Consider the following 26475-nt stretch of genomic DNA (forward strand, 5'->3'; position numbering starts at 1 on the left):
AAATTCAAATTGATGCCATTTTTTTTAAAAAGGGAAAAAATTGTCGTAGACACCTGTTTACAAATGCAGTTTTCAAAATGTATACTTGAACTATAATTGCCCCAAAATATTGTCTGTTCAGCAAATTCAGCATCTCACTTCAGTCTGACCATTGTGAAATGTGTTTTGGGTCACAACGATCGCGGAACATCAGCCATGTAGACAGCAATGATGTCATGACCGGTTGACTGGCTGTTGGGGAATTTATTGACTTCAATATAGAGATAATTGTCTGGCTATGAATATTATTACTCTGCACAGTAACAATATTTTTTCCATCAAAAACTCTCGATCAATCCAGACCTTCATGTCCTCACTCATTACTGTCTCATTCTCCATGTCCAAACCCACCGAAGTGTTGCCAAACGTCCCCGATATTCTCAGGTCTGAACCCCAATGACAACCTCAGTACCTTCATGTCCGATTCTTCAAACTCATGCAGAACAGCAGATCCTACAACGGTTCCTCTCCATCCTCAATGACCCTGTCTGGACTCTCTTCTCCACCTACCTTCATCTCAGGACGTCATGGATTACTGGTGTTGGCCACTTGGTGTCGCCCAGGGTAAGGAACATTGCGCTGCCATTTCTGACACTGAGGCGACAACTGGAGTGGTTACTTTATTCTCCACCTCATAAAAACATTGGTCCCAAGGCCGAGCCAAACATGCACATGAAGTGAGCTGAGACGCACACACGGAATGCTGAAGGGGGAAAATGCGTGAAATACTTTCAGTCAGAGTGAAAGGCAGCAACACGAATATTCACAAGACAAGAACATGAGTTCAGGGTTCAGTCAGAGCAGCACACTTGAGGAGAAAATACAGAAGTATAACACTTTCTTTGGACATTTATTTGGCCTCAAGTGAATTCTTATCTAGAGAGGCACTTGAATGTCAACTGGCTCATCAGGATCATTGGCTTAGAACATTTATCTGTCAGAGTAGGGATGAGTTCTGAAGCGCACGGCTGTAACTGCTGGTCGTTCTCCAGACGCAGTCGCTGGATTTGCCTTTAAATACTCCACAGTCTCCATAGCAGCACTGGCAAACGCACAGTTCTTCTATTCACACAGTTGCATGATGATCTTCCAGTAATTCCAACTCAGGAATCCTCGTCCTCATCGATGTAAGGGATTTCGAGCCCATCAAAGCTTCCACTGAGAGTCTTGCTGGCGTCCTGAGGCTCCGAGGGGGGGGAGTCAGGACTGGCCTGGAAGCCTGTGAGCTCGTCTGGAGTCTCCTCGCTCGGCTTATTGTCAGCGAGACCCAACAGGCGTCGGATCCTCTGAGCCTAGTCTGGAGGTTTGTGGGGCCTGTCCGGCTTCTGGATGCTGCTGCTCGCCTTGACTGCAAAACAAATGAGTCGCCGGTCACCAGTGGGATCCACCAGTGCTGTTGCTTTGCTTCTCCACTGACGGGTTCCAGGCAAAAGCCTTCAGTCATTACTATCAAATGATTTGGGAAACAAAGTACTTTGGATAAAACTGGATATGGATCCACGATATGAACACAAATCTACAAGTCAACCTCAAGGAACTTTTTTTTTTAAATACACAACTCTGCATTCTGCTGTGACAATGGTTGAACGTGACTAAAAGAAGAGAACAACAGGTCTATTTCAGTTTTTTTGTAAAGAGTCCCAGACTTCCCCTCCAGTGAAGCTCTCGTGCTCAAGTGAAAAGATCACATAACAAAAGATGCTCCACCATAAACTGCAGAGCAGAAGCTGTGATGAAGGTCAGTGCTCACAGGTGAAACTGAGGGCGAACTCTTCCAGGTGTTAGAAGCCAGAGAAGGTGTCTCCATCAAGCCTTACCTCTCTACTGACCTTCAGAGTCCAAACTACCCAGACGATCATCCAGGCTGTCTGTGCTCATTGACGACGCGGAGTCTAGGTTGTCGTTGTCGGAGTTCTCCTGCTCCAGATCAGGTAGCGTACACGCCAGGTCCACCCTGCTCAAACACACAGCGCCATCTAGCTGCTGGAATCCACGCAGGAGCCTGAGGAAACTGTGAACTTACTTTTCCTGCTTGATGGACTTGATCCTCTCAATAAGAGTCCTCTCGTCGGAGTCCACGTGGTCGCTGACGTCCAGCTGGGTGGGCTTCTCCACCACCTGCAGAGACGTCACCATCACGGCGATGAAACAGTAAAAAGAGAGCTGCTGTAAGCTGTGTCTCACCGTGTTTTGCCTCCTCAGCCGCAGCTGGTTGACTGCCAGCGCTTCAGCGTACTCCAGCTCCTGGATGTTCTGCATCTTCTCATTGTACCGTCTTAACTGCTCGGAAATCAGGATCTCCACACACCTGTCCGAACAAAGCCTCTTTGACTCATCAAGGAAAAAAAAACACTTTTCAGGAACATCACATTTAAATCCGGATTGTAAGAAAAAGTTGGTGACTCACGTAGTGGTCTTGGACACGTCCCTCATGCCCAGGAAGGGGTCATCGGCCTGGGGGGAGCGCAGGATGCAGGGGGCGAAGACGATGGCCAGGGAGCTGGTCGACATCTTGTTGTGCGTCTCCTCTTTGGCAACTCTTGAGAGCCACATTCAAACCCCTCGGTGAATCATCACTGAACCCAGCACTTTCAAACAAGACGGTTTACCTGACAAGGTGAAAGACGAGCCGTTCCAGAGTGTTGTAATTTGATGGAGGAAGTTCATCCACCTTTTGGTAAACGGCTCGTATTCTCTCCGATCTCTCCGGAAGCTCTGAGCGAAACACACCAGAACTTTGAATGACGTGGTCAGGGGACGAACCCAGATCCTTTTGAAATGGGGTTCATGATTTGAAGTGCTCACCTGCCGCTTGCAAAAAGGCGCTGTAGAGGGAAAAGGTCATCAAGGGGTCAGGCAGCTCCCTCAGCCAGCGCTTCACCAGCCCCGTGATGGTGTGGATGGGGTAGTTCTCCAAAGACGCCGACTCAGGATCTGACATCAGAAGAGCAAATTCACTTAAATCTACACAGTATGAACCACTTTTTGTCTGGCTTTTGTTTTGAAACTATTTCAGAATTTAGGGATTTTTGAATCTTTATTTTGTCTTATCAATAGCACTTTCATTTTACTGTCCACCCTGTCTGTTCCTGTTGAAAACATATGAAACTGAAGTCTGGTACTTGTCTGCAGGATCTGGTGGAGCTCCCGGGCTCGGCAGGTGGATCCGGACTTCCTGTAGATTCCCTCGGTGTAGAGCCCATTCAGCTCGATGTGCATGAGCAGCAGCTCCACCACTTTAGGAACCGGGTTTGCCTTGCTGGTGAGGACACACACCTGCACGCCAAAGTGAAGCGACCCTGGTTCGTTCTCGTCCTGGGGGTAAACACCAGACCATCAACCGACCGGTCCAACCAGGTCAGGCGAGCCCTTACCTGCCGGGCGCAGCGGGTGGAGCAGTCGGTGATGATTTTGGAAAGGCATTTCTTGTGACAGATTAACTTACAGGCTGAAAGAAAAGAGCCCATTACACACTGCAGGGCTTCAACAGCGCAAGGTTACGGTCAACATACCACTGCACATGTAGGCTTTCTCCATCCCCCAGATGTAGGAGCCACACAGGTCACATGACTGCATGATGTTCACCTGGTAGGTGCTGAACAGGTGATCCAGAGGACTGTCGGGCTGCGAAGAGAGAATCCGGTGAGACTGAAGACGTTCACACACTTTACAGAGAGACTTCTTCCGTACACATTTGTCCTTCTTTCTTCTCTTCTTGGTCGACTTGGTGGCCTGAAAAACAGCGGCGCGGGTGACTGAGGAGGGGCGAAGCTTAACAAGTTCACGCGGCTGTGAAGAAAACTGACCTTGACTGGTTCAGACTCGGTTCTTTTCAGCTCGCCCCGGATGAAACCGTCCAGCACGGACTGGAACAGATTCACCACCAGAGAAACTTCGTTCTTCTGCCTCGGGCCAGCCAGAGAGGTGACTTTGTTTTGGTAGCCCTTCATCAGATCTTTGTATCCAATCTTCGGCTTCTTTCAGGGGAAAAGAGACAGAGAGGTTTGAAGACAGAACTGTGACTCCATGACCCAGACAGAGCGAATACTGAGGATCTATATTATGCATCAGTTAGAGCGACTAAAGATGCTGAGGCCTGAGGATGCACAAAGTAAAGAGGACAGTTCATCTAAATAAAGCTCTGAATACATGTCGATAATGGGCAGCAGCACTAGAAACAGCATTTGTGTTCCTCCAGTGAACATGCAGAAAGAAGCAAAAGCATAAAGAAGGGCCACAAACATTTAGAATAAACCCAGATTTACCTGTGTGGACACTTCACTGACCTGGACCGAGTACATGCCTTTGATAGTGTGTCGGAACTCCCTGGTGGCGGTGAGAAAGATGGTCTCAGTTGCTGACAGCTCTTTGGTTCTTGTGTTCAAGTCATTCACCTGGAGTCACAAACACAAAATCAGTGTTCACCCAGTCATGTCTGAGAGCAGTTTAATCGCAATTTGGCGCCCCCTGACGATTCAAGGGTGCATTTACTGAGCAATTGAATGTCCTCACTTGGTTGCCGAGAAACTCGTCCAGGTTCCGCAGCTCCTTCGGGTCAGTGATCTCTCTGTCCAGAGACACGTTCCACTGCAGAGCCCGAGTGGCGCGGCTGATGCGGATCGTGGGATTGCGGCTGACCTTGTTCTGGTCCGGCATGTGGTAGGGATTCGGGGTGAAACTATGCAAGGTCACTGCCACAAACAAGCCCAGTTTGAATCTCATGCGATCAGCATTTACTATTATTTAACTTGGATTATAATTTGACATGTTACCAGCTTTGTCAGGCGACAACGGCTCGCTGCTTAAGGTGACTTTTGGGGTTCGCTTCCTGAGAAATCTGCTGAGGAACCAAACTCTGAGGAACAGAAAACGTCACATGCTCAATGAACAATCCAAACCGCTTCTTCACTTCAACAGTTTTACTTTTCAGGAGTGGTGAGCTGCGAGTCCCTGTTGGATCCCTGCTGCCCAGAGTCGTCATTGTTGGCCCTGGCTGGGAGACTTAACCTGGACCCGTCCGGCTCTGCTGTCGGCTACGGGAAGAAAAAAAAAGACAAGAGTTACTGCCCAGTGCAAGAAAAGACGGAGGGAAACGCACCAGCAGGGAGACGAAGGTGAGTGCATGCCACCTTCCAGCAGACACACCCATGCCGGTCAGCCGTCCCACCACCAGACCTCAGCTGCAACCCTGTCACCTCTTTACAACCTCATATGAGCTTCAAGTTGTTGAGTTGAATGTGGTGTTATCAGACAGCCAAGATGCCGGTCATTTCAAGGAACTCTGATTCACAAAACTGCCTAAAAATGACTGGCTCAAGTGTGTGTAACAGCAGCTGGCTCACTGCCAAACACTACATGGAAACTATTTCTCAACATCTGTGGCTTTTTTATTGTTGTGGCACAACGTCAAGCCTACACTGCGGGACCACAAACCTGACTACAAATAGTTTTTTTTAACCTACGCTACCATGTGTACTGGTCAATCAAAACCACTGAGTGACCTGCAGAACTTCAACTATGGAGTCAAATTTCACATTAATTTCACAGTTTGGCATCAGGTCAAATTCAAATGTATGATTCTAACACAGCTTTAAAATAGTATGTTTCAAATGCATCAGAAACTTTTTTGCTTCCAAACACTCTGCATTGATGGATAGATAACAACGATCTGTTGCCATAACTGTCGAGCAACACTGGTTTTTTGACACAGGGATCCTCGCAGGCAGTTCCTCGCTTCACAAAAGCAACATTTGCAAAGCGCAGGTAGGAACTTGCAGCAGCTTTTGGGCGCATCCACGTGCAAGGCCTGCATGCAAGAGTAGCCGGGAACCTTCCTCCGGGTCCGTACCTTGCCCTGAGATGGGAGGGCTCGGACATCCACGCTACTGGCGGCGGTCTTCATGGCCGGGACCTCCGGTTTCATCGGCGGCAGCGGAAAGCTCCAGTACTCGCTCTCCTTAGCGCCGGCAAAGTTAATGACCAAACCGCTGCGAGCGTAGGCTAACCGCCGCTTGCGCTTGGGCTGCTTGCGGAAACGCACTCTGACCTAATTGGGCCAGGAAAAGGGATGAGGAAGAACCTTCTGAGGTCTTAGCGTCTCCAGTTATGTCGGTGCCATGCGACAAAAACACACGACTCAAATGTCCCCTTTTCTCAGCTTAGCATTCAGTGCCATTCAAAAACATATTTACCTCCTTTGTCGAAGGGGAGCTGTCAGACGACGAGCTGATCTTGGAGAGCTCATCCACCGACATGGACTTTCCTTTGTGCCTGTTGGACAGTGAAAAGGAAGCTTTAGTAGACACACAAGAGAAGCAATACAATCGCCTGTGTTGAAAACAATTACAACCAAAAATTATAAAATAAAAAAACAAGCAAGATAATGGTTCAGAAGTAAAATCTAAGTATTTAAATTGAGCTTCAACTGCTGCTGGTAGTATGAGTGGCCTGTGCGTCTCCGAGGCAGCTTTTACTACGAGATTTATTTGACTTTAATGCTCTGTTTTTATGCATGACTAGCACTGGAAAACATCGAAGCACTAAGTGAGGAAGAGAGTGCGGGCAGGGTGGAGATGACTGGAGCATTTACCGGACGGTAGTGGTCACTACAGTTGAGACTCATGAGTCAGGTTCAGAGAAGATACTGAGGTTGTCATTGGGAGAAAGGACAACATCAGAAATGAGTCTAATAGAGGGACATGAAGAAGTTTGGAGACAAAGTTATGGAGGACAGATGTTCAGTGGACAGAAGAGACACTGTTGGACCAAGAATGTTGGAGATGAAGAGGAGGGACGAGAGAACAAGGAAGATAAGTGAAGTTCATTAAACCTGACACTCACTGGAAGCTCTCTCTTCTAGTGTCTTTCTTTCTCCGAACCTCAGGGCTTGATTCGTCCCCTTCACTCAGCTTTTCCCTCCACTTCTCGGCCTTCTCCTTAATACCACCCATGTCTTTGTAGCGCTGCAGGGAGCTCTTCGAGGGGCTGGTGGAGCCGTCGTCCGTGACCACACTGGTGTCCAGCGGGACCGAGAGCGGCCTGCTGAGAGCAGGCGAGGCTCCTCGGCCATCTCTCCCCTCCTTGCTCCTGTCTCTCTCCGCGGACGGCTGCGGTCGGTTGGGGCTGACTTCAGTGTTGTGTTGCCTCCTCAACTCTTTTCTCAACAAGCTGTGGCGAGAAGCACAATGTTCACATTTCAGGATCTTTGCCCTTTAGGCAGTCACTGTTCTACTGACCCTTCTCGTCCAGGTCGGGCTCTTCCTTCTTTATCTGCCTCACTCAGGTGCGTGGACCTCTTCAGGGAGCTCCTCCAAGCAGACTGGATCACTGTGGCAGCTCGGCTCCGGTTGTCGTAGAACTCTCGCCAGCACCTCTGAAAAAGAGCCAGAAGAGGGATTAAAACCAAGAAAAACAAATCAAATAACCCTCATCCCAAATGACAATCCACATATTTTAACCGGCAGAAGGAAGTTTTGGTAATGAGGAAGACAACCAGTGAGGAAGTTTTATCTCATCTGTTGCTCCACAGGTCACAGCTGACTGAGAAAAGTACCTGTATCATCAGGGTGGCATCTTTCTTCTGCAGGAAGTGCAGCCTGATCAAGCAGGCTCGGAACCATCGCTGCAGGACGATGAGTCGACGCATCATTTCCTTGTTGAGCGTGTCTTGCAGCAGCTGCTTGTGTTTTTGCTTGAGGAACACCTGAGAAGATTGACAAGAGGCGTCAGGCTGTGGACGAACACACTTGCACTCAGATGTGTGGAGTCATTTGAAGTACTTTAGTTTTTCCTATCTGGTACGAGTTCTCCTCCAGACTCAGCTTCTCCAGCAGCTCGGTGATGTGCTCCGGGTTGACTGACGCCCCTTTTGGAAGCAGCAATCGGAACTTGTCGCAGAACTCCTGGAAGAGAGATGGTTTTATTCCTCTCAGCAGCGGGTTTGTGAGTTCCTCCCACCTTGAATGAGTAATTGGCGCTGTAGCCAGCCTTCTGGATTTGAACCATCTGCAGCAGGCCGGTGTATTTGATTTGTCGGAGCACAAGTTTGTCATCGAAGTGCAACTCTTTCTGCAGTGTTGGTCACATGGTCAGGAGTCACTCAGATTTCAGCACACGCATGTAAGAGCAGCTTAAAATCGTACCTTTTCCGCATTTGAGCGAAAACAGAAAATGAAAAAAGGCTCCGAGTTGTTTAATGTTTCCATCAGTTTTCCGAATGACGTCTGCCAGACGAAGAGGCTTGTTAGCAAATAACTACAGAAGAAAACCAGCGAATATTACAGCTGAGTGAGTGAAACCTGAAACTGGGAGCACAGAGTGGGAGGAGTGGTGTCCTGCTGCGGATGGGAGATGGATTTCCTGGTCTGGTCATGTGAGGTGAGACCCACAATGTGATGAAGTGACCGCAAATCCATTAAATTCTGGGGATTAGACATAAAGGACCAGTGAAGCATCTGATCAAAACAAATGTTGATCCAAGTAGATCTCACCTTTGGAATGAGCTGCTTCTGTCGACCCGCCCTATTTTTCCTTCAGTCAGCAGAAATACATTAACAACAAGAAGAAACTGCATCACAGGAGTTTCAAGTACAACTCACTTTCTCTTCTCATAGTTTGTGAAGATGTCAAACACGTCGAGGGGGTGTTCGTCGGAGCGATCGAAGGAGAAATCCAGCGTCAAACTTTGGCTGAAAACATCACAGATGTAAAAGCAAACTGTATTTTAAAGACCATTTTATTGATATAAAATTTGTTTAAGTAACAAGATATAACGTTAAACTGTTAAAAAAATATATAGTCACAATATAGTTATATTATTTGGGCAAGTGTATACAGTTGCCCAAATAATTTCTCAGTTGAAATTGTTTGCTCGGAAATGATCAGAAAAATGAAACAATCCTTCATTTACCTGGACAGTCTGTCCACTCGGTTAGTGCTGACTCTCTGCTCTCTGCACTGCTTCAGCTCTTTCAGGGACTTTCTGCTGGCCCTTCTCTCCATCACTGAAACATGTGACAGACACTCAAGGTCAGAAGCAAACATTCCAAACGACGGTGAGAAGTCGGCACTCACTCCTCTGCGCCTGTTTACATCCCACGCTCTTGTACAGCGCCAGGATGCGGATGGTGGCCCTGAGGACACCCCAGCGGAACAGGGCCTGAGGGCTGGCTGCCACCAGCTGGTGCAGGAAACCTTTCTGGCTGCTCCGCAACAGTGACACCACATCCGCACTCATGTGCTCGGAGTTCTTCTCCCGAAAATCCTGACCAATCAAACAGGTCAGATAAGAGTCAAGACAAATCAACTCCTGATGTTTGAGTCACACAGATCATCATCCGCTAATGTTCCCTCTGAAACACTGCCAGAGTATTAATGACTGACCATCTCACATTTGAATCTCAACACGCTTATCTAACAAGGTCAAGCAAACAGCCCTGAGTGAAGGCATCAGCATGCTCACGAGAGCTCGCCCACCTCCAGGTGATACGTCACACTTCCAGCGAAATGGTGAATGACGAATGACGACTCCTGATCGGAGGCGGAGACGAAGAACGGAGAGTCGTGGTGCTGCTGTTGGAACTTCTCCATCAGGGTTTCCTGTGTGTCCTGCTGGAGGCTGAAGAGTCACAGAGTCAATCGACAGAACACACAGCCATATTGATCCCCCTCCATCCCGAATTTTGCCGCCTCCACCGACCCTGCCTGCACTCTCTTCTTCACCTCCCGCATCAATTACCTGTTTGAAGCTACACATTTGCTCTCCTTGTCCAGCAGGTGGAACAGTCCGGTTTGCTGCTGAGCGATCAGCTCCAGGCAGCCGCTGTTGTCAGTGTAGTAGATGTTCTCCCAAACAAGGTTTTCCTCCAAGTACTCTTCCTGAAATGCAGGTCCTGAGATGAGCACCAGTGAAATCAGGCAGTTTGCCGATTAGAAATTCACCTGCTGGAGCTCAAAGACGTGCTTGTTGATGTAGAACTGCAGGGTTTCGTTGGTGTAGTTGATGCACAGCTGCTCGAAACTGTTCTTCTGCAGATTCTCAAACCCAAACATGTCCAGGACGCCGATGGACAGACACTGAACACGACACGTGTTTGAGTCACCACTTTCATTCGCTACAGAGTCAGTCAAATGAGGCGCTTACAGACACCGACTCCTCCATGTCCCGTCGGTTGAGCAAGGCGTGGTTGATTCGGAGGACGATCCAGTCAAATAGAACCCCATACAGAGACATGGCCATGGAGTCTCGGCCCTTCGTGGCCTTGAGAAAATAAAGTCAGAAAAAGAGGGAAAAACAAGAGACGAGTCATCATCTAACGTACCTCTTGCAGAGTGTGAGGCGAGAACACGCTGCCGTCGCTGGTTATGACTCTCTTCATGGTCAAAGCTTTCACCAGCAGCTCCTCTTTCACCTGAGGGTGGCAGCATTGTTATGAAGGCTGTGCTAAAACAGAGATGCGTGTGGAGCTTTCCTACCTTCAGCAGGTCACACAGAGTCGACAGCACCTCGGCAGGTCCCACCTCCAGGACCACACCGTCCTCATTTAGCGTGTATGCCAAATTCCCCAGGTGCAAGATGGCAGAGAGGATGGAGAAGATTCTACAGCAAACAACCACAGCAATGAGGATGACTGTGTATTACAAGCAAATATTTTCATTGATTTACAGCATTTGAGTGAGTAAAACTGAAACACATTAACAGGTAATAACAGTCTGAACAGACTAACTCATTTCTAAAACGTCCGCCTTCACCTCAGAGTCTACGAAGCAAGAACTTCCATCAAACTCCCTTGCAGCAGCATCAATTCCTTTAGGAAGTTTCCTGATGAAGCGAGTTAAAAAAGGTCCGCAAAGCATGTCTTGCTAGGCCAGGCTTGGTCCCCGGGCCTTGAGTTAGACATGCATCTATGCAAACAAACATTTAGTATAAAGGCCAGTATAAGTGATTTACGTGGGAATCAATGTAAAAAGGAAGTTAACTATTCTGGCACCCAAACTGAACTTAAAAATTGTATTTGAGTTTGGACGGATAAGTCATGAGAGGGGCGATCATTGCTTTACGACACACCGACCAGCTGCCCTGATGTTGGGTCGCCACACCTCAAACACATGAGCATTGATGCATTCCATTTTCAGGCCCGAAAACTATGTGAAATATTTGCTGGCTCAGACCGGACAAACCATGCAGTGTGTGACCTCGTCCTTTGATCGAGAACACTAGGGTCATAATGCCGGTCATAATGATAAGGATGAGCTAGACGGTTATCCAGCTCTGTCACTGCGCAGCAGGCCAGTGCAGCCAGAGCAGGTTGTTGACGTGCCACAACAGCCTGACCCGAGGCCGTCAGGTGCACACGGCATTCTTCTCCTGCTCCGCTCGACGAGCTCCGACTTGCAAGCAACGAGCACAGACTCTGTGGTTACCACCGTAATGACACCTTACGTTCCTGTTCTGTTTTTAGACGTTTACTTGTGAGCGTTAGAACCGTAAAATATTAATGACACAGTTGCTTCCAAGCTGTGCCGGGTCTGTTTCTTTACGCTTAACAACACAGTGATTTAGGTTGGACAGCTCAAAGACGAAGGGACGGTGAGTACCGTTTCTTGGTGGAGGTCAGGAAGCCCACCATCTCCATGGCTTGATGGAGCCTCTTGTACTCCTGCCGAAGTTTCTCCTCATCATCTACGTCAATGGTGTCCTGCAAGACAGAAGATTCACCTGCATGAGGAGTTCAGTGGAGACTATCGTCCACCCTGATGAACAGCTCTGCAGAGTCCAGACTAGTTTCCTGATGTCCTATGTTCAGCTTTTATATTTTTTGTTGGGTTCAGACTTGCACATTTGAATACTGTCTTTTACATTAGTTTTTTTTTACTCTTTCTTCCATATGTTACAAAGCCTATAACAAATGACAAATTCAGCTTCAATCATTTTTCACTAATAAGATTTTACAGATATAGATTTCATCTATATTTAATTTTCTGAACAGAATTTTATATTTTGTAGCGTGAAATAAGAGAAAACAAAAATAAACTCATCTTAAAATAGATATTTTTAATAGACAATTTTTATTAAATTTTCAAATAATAATACATTTCTGCAAAATAATAGTGTTATAATTGTTATTATTTTTATTTATCATTCATATTATTATTATTATACATAATAATATCTTCAAATCCATTATTACGTTATTAGTGCTTTCTGCTGCATTTCTTTTCTCACTCTGTAAGTCATCATAAGTTTAAATATTTTTTCCACATTGTTGTTCACAATCATTTCCTTGTTGCGTTGAAAATAACATTACATTACAAAATTAAGGTTCGTTTCGTACAGTAAAACTACTGGCAAATTCATACTCTTGAGTGCTTTTATCTATTTTTGCTTTTTATTTCCACCATCACATATTGAGGTCTTTATCCTAAAAATGTAACAAGATATTCAGAGATGTATATTTGTTAAAAAAGGATAAAGATTGTCTTGATGAAAATGACGATCACAGTGTTTCAGGTTTCATAGCTCCAGAAGCTGCTTTCGATAATTTTCACAAAAAGAAGCAGATGCATTTGGAAGGAAATGTTAGTGAAAGACTGAGTCTCATTCATCAATAATAATAATATTATTATTATTATAAAATCTCAAAAATTATTTAAATGAAACACCTTGTATTCTCAATGTTATATAATGGGAAAGAGGTGGGAAAAAGCTTTCGGACACCCTTAAAATGAAAAAATATATATGAAAAATCATGTGTTTCAAGCTGCATTATACTGACAACCAAATGATATTTTTTTGTTTATCGTTTACAAGAAAAACTAATAAAACTAAAGCGACAGTTTCAATGTCAGCTCTCAACATTGTCTGTATGAAAGTTAGCAAATAACGTGTTCAGAACTGAACCGACAATAAACAAACATGACATCATCCAGTTAATATTTAATCGTGCCATTAGCACACAGCAGAAGCCATGTGGTGTCTCAAAACTTTCTCCACCACTGTACACTGTTAGAGAGACGAGGAGCGAGAAGATAATGACCATTCCTCTCATGAGTAAAGTCCACTGGAGAGCACTATCTCAGAAGGTGACTGTAGGATATGGAGCATATACAGTGTTTTGATTGGTGGCAGCTTCCCGATCAAAGGTACCTGCTTGAGGTAGAAATAATCTCGAGGCTGCTGGAGGTGAAACTCGGCCTGCTCCTCCTTTGACGCTCCCACCAGCAGGTAGTAGAACACGTGATAGTTCCTGCAGCAGAGTCACTACAGTCACTTCAGTTCTATGAGAAGCAAACCTTGCTGCTTCATGTGTACCAAAGGAAATTCACACATGACATTAGCAAGACAAATATTGGAAGTCACACCTCTCATTCTTGTCTCGGGAGACAAGGCGAGACTTTTCAAGAAGACACTTCTTAATAACGGCCCTGTGGAGACATGAGAAGGCAGCGGTGAAGCTCCAGCGGGGAGCAGGGGAAGCACCTGTCACACTGAAGCTGACGCACCCTCTGATCACGCCGCTCTCCAGGTAGTTCAGCTGGATGAACTTTCCAAAGCGGCTGGAGTTGCTGTTGTCTGCCGTCCTGGCGTTGCCAAAAGCCTGTTAGAAACACAGCCGTCAGGTCAAGTCTGAACAGTGATGGAGGTTTGTGGGCTCGTTCCTCATGGAGACTGGTGCGCTGACGTAAACACTGAGGAGGTTTACACTGCAGAGCAGCTCTGCTGGATTTAACACAAACAGTACCATGCAACAGACAGTAAAAAACTTTTAATTCCTTTTAATTCTACGACTGATAATATTTTATCTTTCACTGTTATTTATTAGACAATCACGAATTTATTTGACATAAATCCAGAGTCATGTGATTTAATGTAATGGAATGTTTTATGTCTGATAAAATAAAATTATCTATCAAAAATATATTCCTCTCAATATATGTACTTTTAGACTACATACAGTACATAGCACCCACCAAAATGAATCATATTAAATGTTTTTATATTTTATTATATTTATTTATTTTGCATTTAGATGTAAATGTAATAATCTGTGAGCTCAAACTATTACAATTTTAAGTACATTTATTTTGCAATTGACTTTATTATAATTATTATTGAATTTATAATTTTTTAAATCATATTAAAAATATTACAAACACAGTTAATAATTTATCCTTAATACAAAATAACATTACCATTAATATTGAAATAATTAAAATGAAAGTTGAAATAAATTGATAATAAATAGTGTCTTAATTAAATTTACTGGTTGTATTGATTTATCTAGAAATATTTCAAAGACAAAAGAAACTATTATCCTTCTTAGTTTAAAGCCTGTGACTCATTACGTTGGTGGGGTTGACTGAAGTAAAGTCCCAGTAAAGATGTGTTGGTCATGTTAAGGGTCGTTCACACGGCGCTTGGCGCTGACTCTGGTTCAGCTTCCACTTCACACTCCCACCACAGGACAGAACCAAAACTGCACTCAGGTCAGTGACTGTGGGGGCTCCTCTTCCTCATTCTCCAGCGAGTGGAACAAGTCTCAACAGGTGAGAGCAGAAGTGAACCAGCGCAGCAGCCTGCACTGTGGTCAAGACTGCGTCACAGATAAGATTCACCTGACGTGGAACCACAATATGTGTCAGTGGAGGATTAGTGAGAAGGAGGGGAGGATCATTTGGTGGGGGGCTTGCCATGTCACGTCACAGCCAGACCCGCTTAAAATCAATAGCCGCCTGTTTATGAGCTTCTTTTGGATCAAGGATAACAACATGACAGTTCATGGTGAATTGGAGCAGCAAGAGGGCGGAGAGAGATTATAGATTACAAAGGAATCGTTGTTAAAGGAAAGGAGTTTCACTATTTCCATGAGGTCAGGTGTATCACCAATCCTGTGCCGGGAACTAAACAAACACCAGAAACACAAGTGACATCTTGATTTAACTGTTGGGGTGAGGAAAGGTTTGCTGGAGTTGGAAGCTTAGAGAGCAATGGGAAAGGAGGAGATTTGGAGTTTGTCGTGCGGGATTACCAGCAAACCTCGCCGAGCCTGTTCTGACACGTCTTCATTCTGTGGAGTTACCTGACGGACAACGCCCTGCACATTCTCCCAGAGGAGCACATGTCGTTCAGAGTCTGGCTCCGAACATCTCACCAGCTTCAGTTTGGGTCAGAACCTTGCAGACACACGACTGGCTTTGCAGCCGTCTTCACTGAACGCCGAGTCTGGTTCGGGTCATGACATCGCCAGTGTCCCATATCAAAACCCACCAAGGTTAACGCTCTCCCTATCAGGTCCGCCGATATCTCCGATCCCCCCGCCCCTCTAGATAGCAGAGAAAAGCAGCAGGAAAACCCGTCGGACTTGTTCAGAGGAATCTATATTCAGTCAGTGTTTAACAAGTCGCTGCCCCCAGGACTGTGGGCAGTTTCAGGAGACAAAGTGGGTCAGATTCCTTCCATTAAAGGGTTTGTTTAACAGTAGAGACCACCCGCACAGCATGAGCTGACCTTTGACCTGGGCAACCAAGGAAGTCAAGATGCCAATAAAAGAAAGAAAAAGTGAGGAACTGAGGCAGATTGAAAAAAGACCAGGCTGTGATTCATTGCTCTGTTATGGATCAGCACTTCTCGAAGATGATAATGAAACTGACTCAGCCACTGAAACCACGTTCTGATGTTTGCTGTTACACACCAAACCAAAACAGAGGCAGCCATACAAGGGTCATAATGCTACACAGCCAACACAACTGTTTCAGTTTCTGTGAGGAACAGAAAACAAAAGGCAGGCGTTGCCATGGTAACACACACGATTATGAAAATGAGCTATGTGAGTCTTGACTAGTAGAAGTGAAACTTTCCATGGAGAAGTAACAGTTGCTTTAGATTTTCAAATGATAACATGAAGGTAACATGAGCTAATATGTGGTCACAACATTCCAGACCAGTTTGGGTCAAAGCTGCTTCTCTATTTTTTTGCTTGTTGAGACTTAATATAATAAAATAATAATATTAATAAACAGAGTTTGGCATAGAACTTCATTTTCGCTCACAAGAGAGGAGTGGAGAAAGAGTGTGTGTTTTGTTCATAACACATTTTTTTTTAAATGGCTGATAAATGGTCTGGAGAATTGATGGCAGTTCATTCACACCAGTCCACGCAGCCGAGTGGTCGTGTCTCAAGTCACATTAAATAAGCAGCTCAACCAGCTGGGGCCGAGTTTAAACACACGTCTGTCTCCAGATTCCTTCTTCCAAAACTGTCATTTATTTCTTCAAATGTTGGAATGTTAGCTTGATGCTATAAATGTCGTCCCCAAAAGTGTTGTATCCCCCACTTTAATATTGTTGGAAATCGCTTCTCTATATTGAATTTACATGTTGGTCAGTCACGTTTGATGCGAATGTAACTTTTTTTTTTGGGCGCAAACAAATAGGATTTGGGGCCATTTTCTATACATTGAGTTAATGTTGGAGCAAGGAGAAGAACATCATCAAAAGCAAAACTTGTAGAACTAAACCTGCATACTGAAGTCCCATCGTTCAGTTATGATCTTTCTTTACAGATTTTTTTTTGTTAAAAACACGCTTAAAAACACCATAATCATGTCCACTGGCATGATGTGTTTTCAATGCGTCCACTTTGCTCTGATAAGTCTGAGGAAAGACTGTTATTCTGAAGGCAGGGCAACCCTTATTAAATCGTGTCAAAGTAGCAGAAACAGCAATTTTACTAATAATAAAAAAGGTCCATCTAACGTGCAAAAGGTTTTTCTGTTTGTTTTAAACACCTGGTTAGATTCATCTTGCTGAGGCCACAAGCCATTGCTGTGTTCAGGTGAACTTTCACACCGAGCTGCACTATTCCGACGTACCTCCAGCACGGGACTGGCTCCCAGGATGGTCCTCTCCAGGCCGCAGCAGTAGGTCTTCTGGCTGAGCGCGGTGAGGCAGTGGATGAGGTAACTGCTGCTCTCCGTCTTCCCTGACGCCCGCTCACCCGACAGCACGATGCACTGGTCGGCCTGCCGGTTCAGCATGGCCTGGTAGGCCTGGTCCGCGATGGCGAAGATGTGCGGGCTCAACTTGCCCAGTGGCTGCTTCTCGTACATCTTGACGAACTTTGGATTGTAGAACGCTTGGAGGAACTTGTTGGGGTTGACTGCGACGAGGATGTTGCTGGCGTAGGTGTAGATCTTGTGCTTGGAGAAACGTTCACGCAGCACCGCTAGGATGTTTTCCTCAGTCACATGACCGAGGTTGCACAGATCATCACAGTCCTCCTGCACGGTTTCTGACGCTCCGTCCTTCGCAAGTTGCAGGATAAAATAGTAGCCATCGCTCTGCGGGTGCCACTTCTGGGCCTCGGCGGGCCACAGAAGAACTCGCTCCAGAGGATGGTCCTCAGCGTCCAGCAGCCTCTCCTCGGTGCCGCTCTGCTGGACCTCCAGGAGGCAGTAGTTCTGACTGGAGATCAAGCCCAGCGTGACCACAGCATTGCTGATGACCGTTCTGGCCGTGTCCCACTCGCTGATCTGCAGCGGGCAATAGGTGAGCGAATCCTGGGAGAGTCGGGGGTAGATTTGTACGACACGGACATCTCCGTCGATAGAGCTCATCCTGATCCAACTGGCTGGACTGCAGCATCAGTCCTCCACAGTCAAGTCTGGATGGAGAGAAACATGACAAATGCACTCATTCCATTTGTGTTTGGACAATAACAACATAGGCCGCTTCCTGGCGTCTCTTTCCCGGACAACAGCTCAGGCTGAAGACAGATGTCAGAAGGTGAAAGAAGGAAGCGAAAGCTGCACTATGTGCAGATCCTCATGACTCCAGGTCATGTGACAGAACTGAAACATCTTCAACATCAGAAGCCAAATGTGTTTGATCAAAACGTCATGTTGCTCACCACAGACTTCATCTAGTCTTGGTTCACTGCTCCATTGCAACACTTTGAGCAGATACTGACCACTGCAGGGGAGCAACAAACATCTTGGAATTCATTTACATCAGAAGTATGGGAGTTTGGAGTCTGTCCCAGCTACCTGGGGTGACACCCAAGGGACACCCTGGACAGGGACAACCACTTCAATACCTCTACCAACTATCCTCAACCAGCACTCGTTACAGGAAATAAATACATATTATTAACAATTAATACAGTAGAATGCTTATCAACTGAAAACTTCAATTGTCAAATCATTTTTTCATCACAATTGAGAAGAACTCGATCCAAAAAAAACTGGAAACGGAACTACGAGAGTCGAAGTGACCAACAGGTAAACAAAACGTTCATCACCGAATTATGCAGGTGACAAGTTCGCACTATATCGTGACAAGAGCCAAACATTCCAAACACACCTCACCTTTGCAGGAAAACGACTCATTTCATCCTTGACGTCGTTTGTCGCGACTGCAGTTGAAACCTGACCAAAAAAGGGGGATCCACCTGCGCCTGAACAAAAAAGACAAAAACGGCGGGAGTGAAGACAAACTCTTATAAAAGCGACGAGGGTATTGTCGGGGTTTTGACTGCCATTTCGAATGACAGTTGGAGCCGTCGAGAGAAGCGTCTCGTCGCCGTCCTGCCGCTGGCAAGTGAAGCTAACTTCACTTCCTACATTTCTCCAGTGACACACACCCGCCGCCGAGCTGCGGGAGAACACGCCAGGCTCGCAGCTGAAACCTTCACCTCTCGACCACAGAATAGGCGGGAGACAGCGCGTGACTTCACTGAATTCAGGGAAAAAACAAAACAAACGAGGCAAAAAAGTAACTTGTCAACATGTCAGCGACTCGAGAAGACAGACGTGGGACGTGTTTCCAGGAGGCTGCAGGTGAGCCGCGGGGATTCAGTGCCTCCTAGTGTCGTCAGGATCTGACGCATCTGGAGAGACGCGAAAACCAGACCAAGCACTTTCAAAGATGACGCACATATTTAAAACAAGTGTTACAAATATTTTCTAATCAATGAAACAGGGCAAAGAGAGCGGTATCAGTCTCTGAAATCTGTGAAAGGATCGGCACCCTTAGAGACAGGGTGAGGAGTTCGGTCATCCAGGGGGAGCATCCAGAGGAACCAGCTGAGGTGGCTCGGGCGTCTGATCCGGATGCCCCCTGGACACCTGGGAAGACCCAGGACTCGCTGGAGAGACGATGTCTCCGGTCTGGCCTGGGAACGCCTCGGGATCCCCCGGGAAGAGCTGGAGGAGGTTTGTGCGGATCAGGAAGTTTGGGCTTCCTTGCTCCGACTGCTGCCTCCGCGACCTGACTCCGGATAAGCAGCAGAAGAAGGTGAAGGATTAACAAAAGAAAACTGTGAAATATGCTTCATATAACCACATAAATACAATGTATATCTTTGCACAGAAGTTTATTGTACTCACACGAAGAAAAAAACACTGTTTCTTGCGTACTAGGTAAGTTTTTGTTGCAATGTTTTTCTGAGCAATTTCTACAGATTTGTCACCAGACATCGGCTTTCCATGGAAGGTGGCAGAACTGAGTGTTGTTTTTTATTTATATGAAAAGCAGTCACCTCCATCTTATTGTAGCATTCATTTCATTATAATCTCAGCCAAGTTCCACATCCATACACATCTAAATATGCTCACAGATCACCTTCCTCAATTGGTTTCTACATTGAAACGCAGCAATAATTCAATTCCATTGAACATTCCACCAAACAAAAAGCACAAAAAATAATTTTCTCCGAATTTAAAATCTTCATTTTCACCATTTTACCCCATAGAATTAATATGTATATTTTATTTTACATCCTGTTTTATTTTTTATTTTTTTTATTTTGTAATTTATTTTTTTGTTTTATGTTTTATCATTTTCATTTATATGTTTCTGATACCTATGTCGTCCATCCACATACACATGTACTGTACAGTGATTTGACATTGTAATGGTCGTGTTCATGACTGTATGTTAAAAAAAAGTTGGCAGAATTACAAGATGGCTGCGTGGTAAGTTGTTATACCCACCTACGCTCCACCTACGAACATATAAACTTGATTTTCTGAAGTGGCATTTTCAGGCGAAGCTCCGCCTCGTAGTCAAATTTACCATGGTAACATTTCACCCCTTGAGTTAATACACATGGCAATATCAACACGGTGAGTTGGAATGCAAGCTTGCACTTGAACCATTTTCTCATGACTCCACATGATTCAAAACCAGTCGTCACGTGCAATTAGAAAAACAAGCTTTTCCGTTTGTTCTTCCTACATACAAGTGAAGAGCGATATGTCAGTAATAATGGGAGTTGTGACTCTGATTGCTGAGCCCCGTGATTCTAAATTAAATGAACGAAAAAATACAGAAATAATTGAGGAAATATAAATGGAAATAGTTCCACATTTATTTTATGATTTACGGTGTATATCCTCAATTATTTCTCCATACATTTCCATGTATTGATGGATTATGTAACAACAACAATAATAATGTTTTGTTTAAATGTTGCTAATGGCAACCATCAGTCAGTCCTTGATGGTTGCGATGACTCCAAAAGTTTCTGATCTCCTCGATGTGAGGTCACGACAAGTTGCAAAATGGGAGACTGAAGCTCCCTGAAACTGAAACATGTGTTTATAAAACAGAAAGAACTGAACAGGTGTGATTAAAAAGAATTTGTGCCAGTAGTTTTTATGAAAGCATATTACTACTACCAAGTATTTCAAGATATATTTTGAGCTTTCTTTGACTCTTTGAAGCAAAAACTTTCCTCTCCAGAGGCTGGACGAGGGCGCCCTCTTGAGACTCGGAGTGGAGCTGCAGCAGGTCATGTTCGTGCCTCTGCCACCTGGAAACAGACAAGCAATTGAGATGTTTGGCCCAGACAGGAACAGACACGGCCAAATTACATGTTTTTATTTTTCAAACAACAAAGATGTGAACCTCTGCAAGCTTTTCTAAACCCAAATATATTCATGATCAACTCCACTCAGGTGGACAGTGGACACTTACTCAGCACATTCTGACATCCCCGCAGGACGACCAGTTGGGATGCACGAGCGGGACGCGTTCATCTGGCATAAACAGGCGCTGCCTTGCGGTGTCACTCTTGCTCCTGCTGGACTGAGCCAGCTCTGCCAAGACACACTGAATCCAGTTCAGAAGGCGCAAGAGTGCGGGGCCTCAGAGACGCAGGGGTCTGAGGTCTGCCCTTTAAGTTGGGCACCACCTCACCAAGCAAACGCTGGAAATCACCAACTTGATTCCAAATTTGAAACCCTGAAAGGAACTTCAAAATAAGGGTCACCATGGAGTCAAATGTGAGACTGACCTGAGCAGGACAGAGAAACAGCGGGTCTGCCGCAGACAGGTGTTGTGGCTTATCGCTCAGGTTCGCTGCAGCTCATTCGTTCTGGTCAGAAGCTGAACTTAGCCACTGTGAACAACTGGTGCAGGTCCAATGCTCACTAATGAGCTAAGTTCTGCATCTGGAGAGAAGCAGCCGTTGTGAGTGGCGGAGATAAATCTTCTGAAGACCGAGAGCTTTTGCTTTGAATCACAAAAAGAAGCACTGAACACACAGATACCAGAGGTTTTTCACTGGTTTACTGTGCACCGATGCCGCAGGACTTCGACTCAGCTTCGAGAAAAGTTCCATAAACATGCATTTCACCGCCACTAGAAACGAAATTACCTGGACTTTTACCTTAAAAAAGACTTGGGTTTCACTCTCAGCTCAGCTCTTGTCGTGTAAACACGACCAAAGAGCAGATTATTTTCAAGGATATCAGTGTCCAGGTGAAGTTACCTGAGCCGCGCTGTCATTATGTCATTTCTCACCAGCAGCAGGAAGAAGGACAGCTGCAGCCTTTGTCTCACGGCCGCCTCCATCACCACGTCACATGATCCGCCTTCAGGAGGAAATCAGGAGGAGAAAACCTTCGGTCGTTCCAGATAAACCTGGACAGTGAGCCATAAAAAAATCAAGCTAGTTCATGGACGGAGATTTAAGGAGGAACTCATCAGCTATGAAACAATATGCCGTGTCACGTTTTGATAAAAAAATACACACTCTGATCGACCAGAGAAGTCCTGGATTACCAGATAAAAATATTGCAACTTTAAAAGCTCATCACACTTTATTCTAATATATAGATCCAGCCTTTCTAAATATTCAATTGCTGAAAAACCGTGAGTCTTAGTCTGGTGGTGTGTGTGTGCCGAGTACCCACAGCAACAAAGGGAGTAGAGCATTGAGTCGCCTCTGCTAATTCAGGGGTTATAACAGCTGAAAATCAGCTCCAATGTTTATGAGAAATAAATTCAAAAACTTGAGGTTAGTGGATGCAAATAAAAATCCATAATAATAATCAGCCCTAACATCAATAAAGTTAAATGATAATACAAATAGGCATGGGTGTTTCAGGCATGCTATGTTCAGATTAAAAACATGCATAGAGGACAAATGTATTTTCACCTGAACAAGGTGGAGCTTTGCTGCTTCCATCAGAATCTCTGTCGACTGCTGATCCAGTAACTGCGGGGATGCTGGCCGCTGAGGAGCCTGTGTGAGAGAGAGGAGGCAGAGAGGAAGAGGAGGGCCCTGGGAGGATGGTGGGGCAGGTGTAGGTGAACTCCCACTGCTGGTCAAAAGATTTTTTGTCGCCTTCCCATCAGCGTAGATGGATGACTAGTCCATTCTCGGACATCCAGAGCTCACAAAGGTGAAGCGCCTAAGTGACAGATTAGCTTTCTAAAGTGGTGACAAACACACACACCTGCCCCCAAAGAAATGGCTGCTCGGCTCTCGACGCCGTGATGAAAACACAGAGGAGCTGGAGCTCTTTCTGGAGGGCAGTGAAGTAGAAAACAGTGAGTTGTTTCCCTTCTCCTTGCTGTTAAAAGCACTCTGCTCTGGTTCCCCTCCGGCCTCTAATGGACTCTCACCATTGGACCAAGGGCAGCTGTGAAACCCAAGATCACAGGAAAGCATTTAACCCTCCGATTGATCTTCACTTGCACTGATTCATTTTTAATTTTCTGGAGAATCAGGAGTTTTCCATGCATTCGTGAGACGTCAGGTTTGGAGTGACATGAAGGTCGTGACGGTGCAACAGTGACCAGACACACGTCCTTCCAGAAAACAAACATTAGATGAGATGAACAGCAAACTCCTCCAGTCTGTGGTGAAGGTCTACTCAAGATACACAACCACACACCACACACATTGTGTCCCAACCCAAGTCAAATATCTCTGGGAAAAATGTGGAGCAAACACACTCAAACACTCAGAGTTCGACCACTGTGATTTGATAAATAATAAAATCAGTAGCTGACAGTCTGTTTTTGTACCCTGGGAGGAAACCAGAGTGCTTCCTCCACTTGGAGGTCATTGACTGATGCAGCCACACAGCGGCGCTAAATACCAGTCGCCGTCCAATAGCGACGTAGGAGTTTATTTTGCATGTAATTCTCAAAATCTCCGGTAGATAGCGCTGTTTACAAACGGACAAAAGAGCAACGACTTTCGTGACGTTAAAGATATAAGTTTCATTACGAGTCTAAAAATTAACTTATGTCGCAATTCGCATTCTTTTTATTTTGGCAGGTACATTGTTTTCAATTTTCAAAGATGAAGTAGAGAAGACCTGTCCCTCTTTTACCTTTAGATGGATAAAGATTAAAACCAAAGTAAAAAAAAAATGTGTGGATGGTTGCTCATCTGTCCCAACACAATAGTTTTTTTAGTACTAAGTAACTAACTAAAACTAAGCAATAAATAAACAAACAAAAACTAGTGAGCCCACTCTTCAATTCAAGTAAAACTAACTGAGTTTGAAAGAGAAAGAGTCTCAAGTGGTCGAAGGCACGGTGGAATCTGAGGGTACGTGAAGGTCACGGGGTCAACTTTAGAGTGATAAACCTCAAACCTAATTCCCAAAGACTGAAGCTATCGGAGGAGCTGTGGAGGCTGTCTACGGTGACCTTGTGGCGTCAAAAGTCAGCCAGCTCTCGCCTGCGTAAAAACTTCATGGTAATGAGGGAAGGCCACATGATGAAACGCTCTTTACGTCCAATGAAGTGAATTGCTCAGCACCCCTCGCTGCATGCAAAGCCACTGGGCTCGGTTTGTGGATCCATGTCGGACTTTAGAGGATGAAAGCAGGGAATACGGTGGCATAAATCAAGTGTGTGGGTGACAAACGTCCATGAGTTTCTGCCGCCGAGGATGATAATGAAGTTCACTGTCGCCATAAAACACTAGGTTGAGTTTAGATTTAAACAACATGAACACGAAAAGATCCCTTTGTATTTGTGATGGGAGTGGATTCAATCCAGAGGACAAACAAGTGGCCTGCACTAACAGACAAGGCCATTTGGACGCTGTGCCACTAAATAAGACCCTGCCACTTAACAAAATCAGCCGGGCCCCGTCAGCGGAGCCAAGTTTGAATGTCGTGTCAGCGAGCTAAACCGCAGTGGCGGCTTCTGAGCCAGCCAAACGCCTGCTTTTACCAGCGCTCTTAAAACAGCCATGTCATTTAGAAACAAACAACCCCCTGTCGTACAGGCACGACTGTGTGTCCAGGTCAGCACACACGTCCATCATCAATACAGCCATCGTGGGGTTGGTTTCCTGCAACAAGACCTACAGTGAGGAGGTCTCCCACCTGAAGAGCTGCTGCCAGGAGAATGACTGCCTGCTGTCTGCAAGGAGCTGATCGTGGACTACAGAAGGAAGCAACAGGATGACATCTGTCCGCTCTGCATCGGTGAGGTGGGCAGTCTAGAATACCTCGGCGTGACCTTCTCTGTTTTTCCTCAGACCCCGTCAAGGTGCTCAGGAAGTTCTACACCTGCAACATCCAAAGCTTGACTGCTAGCCTAGGCATCTGGATGGGCAGCCGTACCAGAGTGGTCCACTCAGCCGAGAGAACTAATGAAACAACTCCCCACGACCTGCAGGGAATTTACACCAAGCGACATTCTCTCTTCTACTTGTTGCCATTAGGCCGCCGGTACTTTGTATATCTTAGATCTTTATTGTTCGGTACTAACTATTTTATTGTGTTTTCTGTGCTGCACAGTATATTTAAATCTTTTTTTCTTAGTTTTTGGTTGGCCCAGCAACATAAATAATTTCTCCTTGTACTGGACAGTGTCTATTTTGTGTGTGACAAATCTTCAATCTTGATTCTAACAAAACACATCTTCAAAAAGCAAAAACTGACGTGACTGCTTGAGTGAAGGAAAGATAGAGAAATGAGCTGAACCTAAAAGACACCTTGGACAGTGAGTCTCTGGGTTGTAAGAGGAGCACCTCGGCCCCTTGGCAAGAGCTGGAGGAGGTTTTGAGGAAGCAGAAACCTCCGTGAAAAAGTGAAAAAAATAAACAGTTTGCTAAAACGTTGACATCTATTACGCTAATGAGGCTGATTTGAGATTTGGCCTTCAGGGATTTTGCACTTTATCCTGACAGACGTGGAACCAAGCTCACTGTCGACTGCGCTGTTGCTTCGAAATCCCCCCGTTGGTGAAACACCATTCATCTGAAACAGGAAAATGACGATTCTGTGCGTCAGAAAGCATCCATTTCCGAGCCCCCTTCAGTCATCGATTCGACGGAGCCTGATGCTCAAAGTTTGTCCTCGCTTTAGATTTCGCTGGAAAAGTGATCGACTCTGAAAAATAAATGAAGACTGGCTGTGAGCTTGAAAAATTTAGCGGCATAAACCTCAGATGGGTTTCATGTTTGGCAGCTTGACAACAAATAAAATAAATTCAGAGAGACGGAGGTTTGTGGAACCAGCTGCTATTATTAATGCATCCAGCGCAAAACGGTTTCATCTTGATGGAGACGACACAAGACTTTAAATGTTTTACCACAGCTGCTTAATTAAGTAACCCAGAGAGTAGAACTGACCCTTGAGTTTGAGTTTAGTTATCAAACAGAGTGTAGAGAGGCTTCTTTGCTACTTTCATTTCAACGGTGAAATTGGCAAGGGCAACACACGTGAGTGTTGACCGTCTCACGCAAAGTGAACAAGAACGCAGGGATTGTTTCGCCAGTGCTCAGTGGAATCACCTGACCTCACAGGTGAAACTTTTGTGTCAGCATCGTCATAATTTGCCTGAAGTGCAAACGGTGAGTCGCTAAGAGGGCGAATCCTGACCGTGTGAACTACAGATACGCTGTTATTGAGGAGTTGAAACTGTCAACCATTGTTCATGAAACTGAAAGTCTTCTCATCAGAGGATTTTCAGGGGAAAAACACAAAAGCATGAATCAATTGTTTGTCCTCACCACCCCACAGTTTATGTTGAAAGGTGGCTACCTAGAGTATAAACAGCAAGTGACTATGCCTTTAATACTAAATTTAAAAGTACATGTTAAACGTGATTGAATTGATTTTCGTTACACTGAAAAACACCAAAGGAAAAATGCATTTTTCTCCTTTGTCTGTTCCCTTCAG

General features: G+C 45.3%; 1 protein-coding gene across 4 annotated transcripts; it reads right to left on the minus strand.

Moving 5' to 3' along the window:
* Nucleotides 1-655: 655 nt before the first annotated feature.
* Nucleotides 656-18843, minus strand: myo9b (myosin IXb). Of its 4 annotated transcripts, XM_053883023.1 has the most exons (41): nucleotides 18403-18843; nucleotides 16909-17699; nucleotides 13540-13634; nucleotides 13399-13461; nucleotides 13184-13283; nucleotides 11635-11735; nucleotides 10513-10636; nucleotides 10359-10448; nucleotides 10181-10297; nucleotides 9979-10113; nucleotides 9776-9915; nucleotides 9514-9655; nucleotides 9112-9301; nucleotides 8948-9041; nucleotides 8637-8726; nucleotides 8529-8568; nucleotides 8337-8459; nucleotides 8181-8261; nucleotides 7996-8106; nucleotides 7818-7940; nucleotides 7592-7741; nucleotides 7275-7411; nucleotides 6880-7206; nucleotides 6231-6309; nucleotides 5888-6085; nucleotides 4963-5072; nucleotides 4812-4894; nucleotides 4552-4730; nucleotides 4326-4433; nucleotides 3846-4016; nucleotides 3730-3771; nucleotides 3552-3663; nucleotides 3414-3487; nucleotides 3162-3354; nucleotides 2845-2973; nucleotides 2649-2754; nucleotides 2447-2578; nucleotides 2224-2347; nucleotides 2063-2157; nucleotides 1869-1993; nucleotides 656-1387 (listed from the first exon to the last, which is right to left on the minus strand). In XM_053883023.1, exons 2-41 carry the CDS (start codon nucleotides 17650-17652, stop codon nucleotides 1332-1334), a joined length of 5433 nt encoding a protein of 1810 aa, XP_053738998.1. In that variant the 5' UTR covers nucleotides 17653-17699; nucleotides 18403-18843; the 3' UTR covers nucleotides 656-1331. The 4 variants fall into 4 exon arrangements, with proteins under 4 accessions (XP_053738998.1, XP_053738996.1, XP_053738997.1 ...); XM_053883021.1 differs by having other exon boundaries at nucleotides 2063-2347; XM_053883022.1 differs by having other exon boundaries at nucleotides 2063-2347; nucleotides 18398-18843.
* Nucleotides 18844-26475: the final 7632 nt, after the last annotated feature.

This window comes from Synchiropus splendidus, chromosome 13 (genome assembly GCF_027744825.2).
Source record: "Synchiropus splendidus isolate RoL2022-P1 chromosome 13, RoL_Sspl_1.0, whole genome shotgun sequence".
In the NCBI taxonomy this organism is placed as follows: Eukaryota; Metazoa; Chordata; class Actinopteri; order Syngnathiformes; family Callionymidae; genus Synchiropus; species Synchiropus splendidus.

Bases quoted from the DNA above. Each gene is read 5' to 3' on its own strand.
- myo9b (XM_053883021.1), bottom strand. From the start codon at position 17,652: ATGAGCTCTATCGACGGAGATGTCCGTGTCGTACAAATCTACCCCCGA. The intron at 9,916-9,978 runs GTGAATTTCTAA...CCTGCATTTCAG, and splicing joins ACGTCTTTGAGCTCCAGCAG to GAAGAGTACTTGGAGGAAAA. The intron at 8,460-8,528 runs GTGAGATCTACT...TCTAATCCCCAG, and splicing joins AGAAGCAGCTCATTCCAAAG to AATTTAATGGATTTGCGGTC.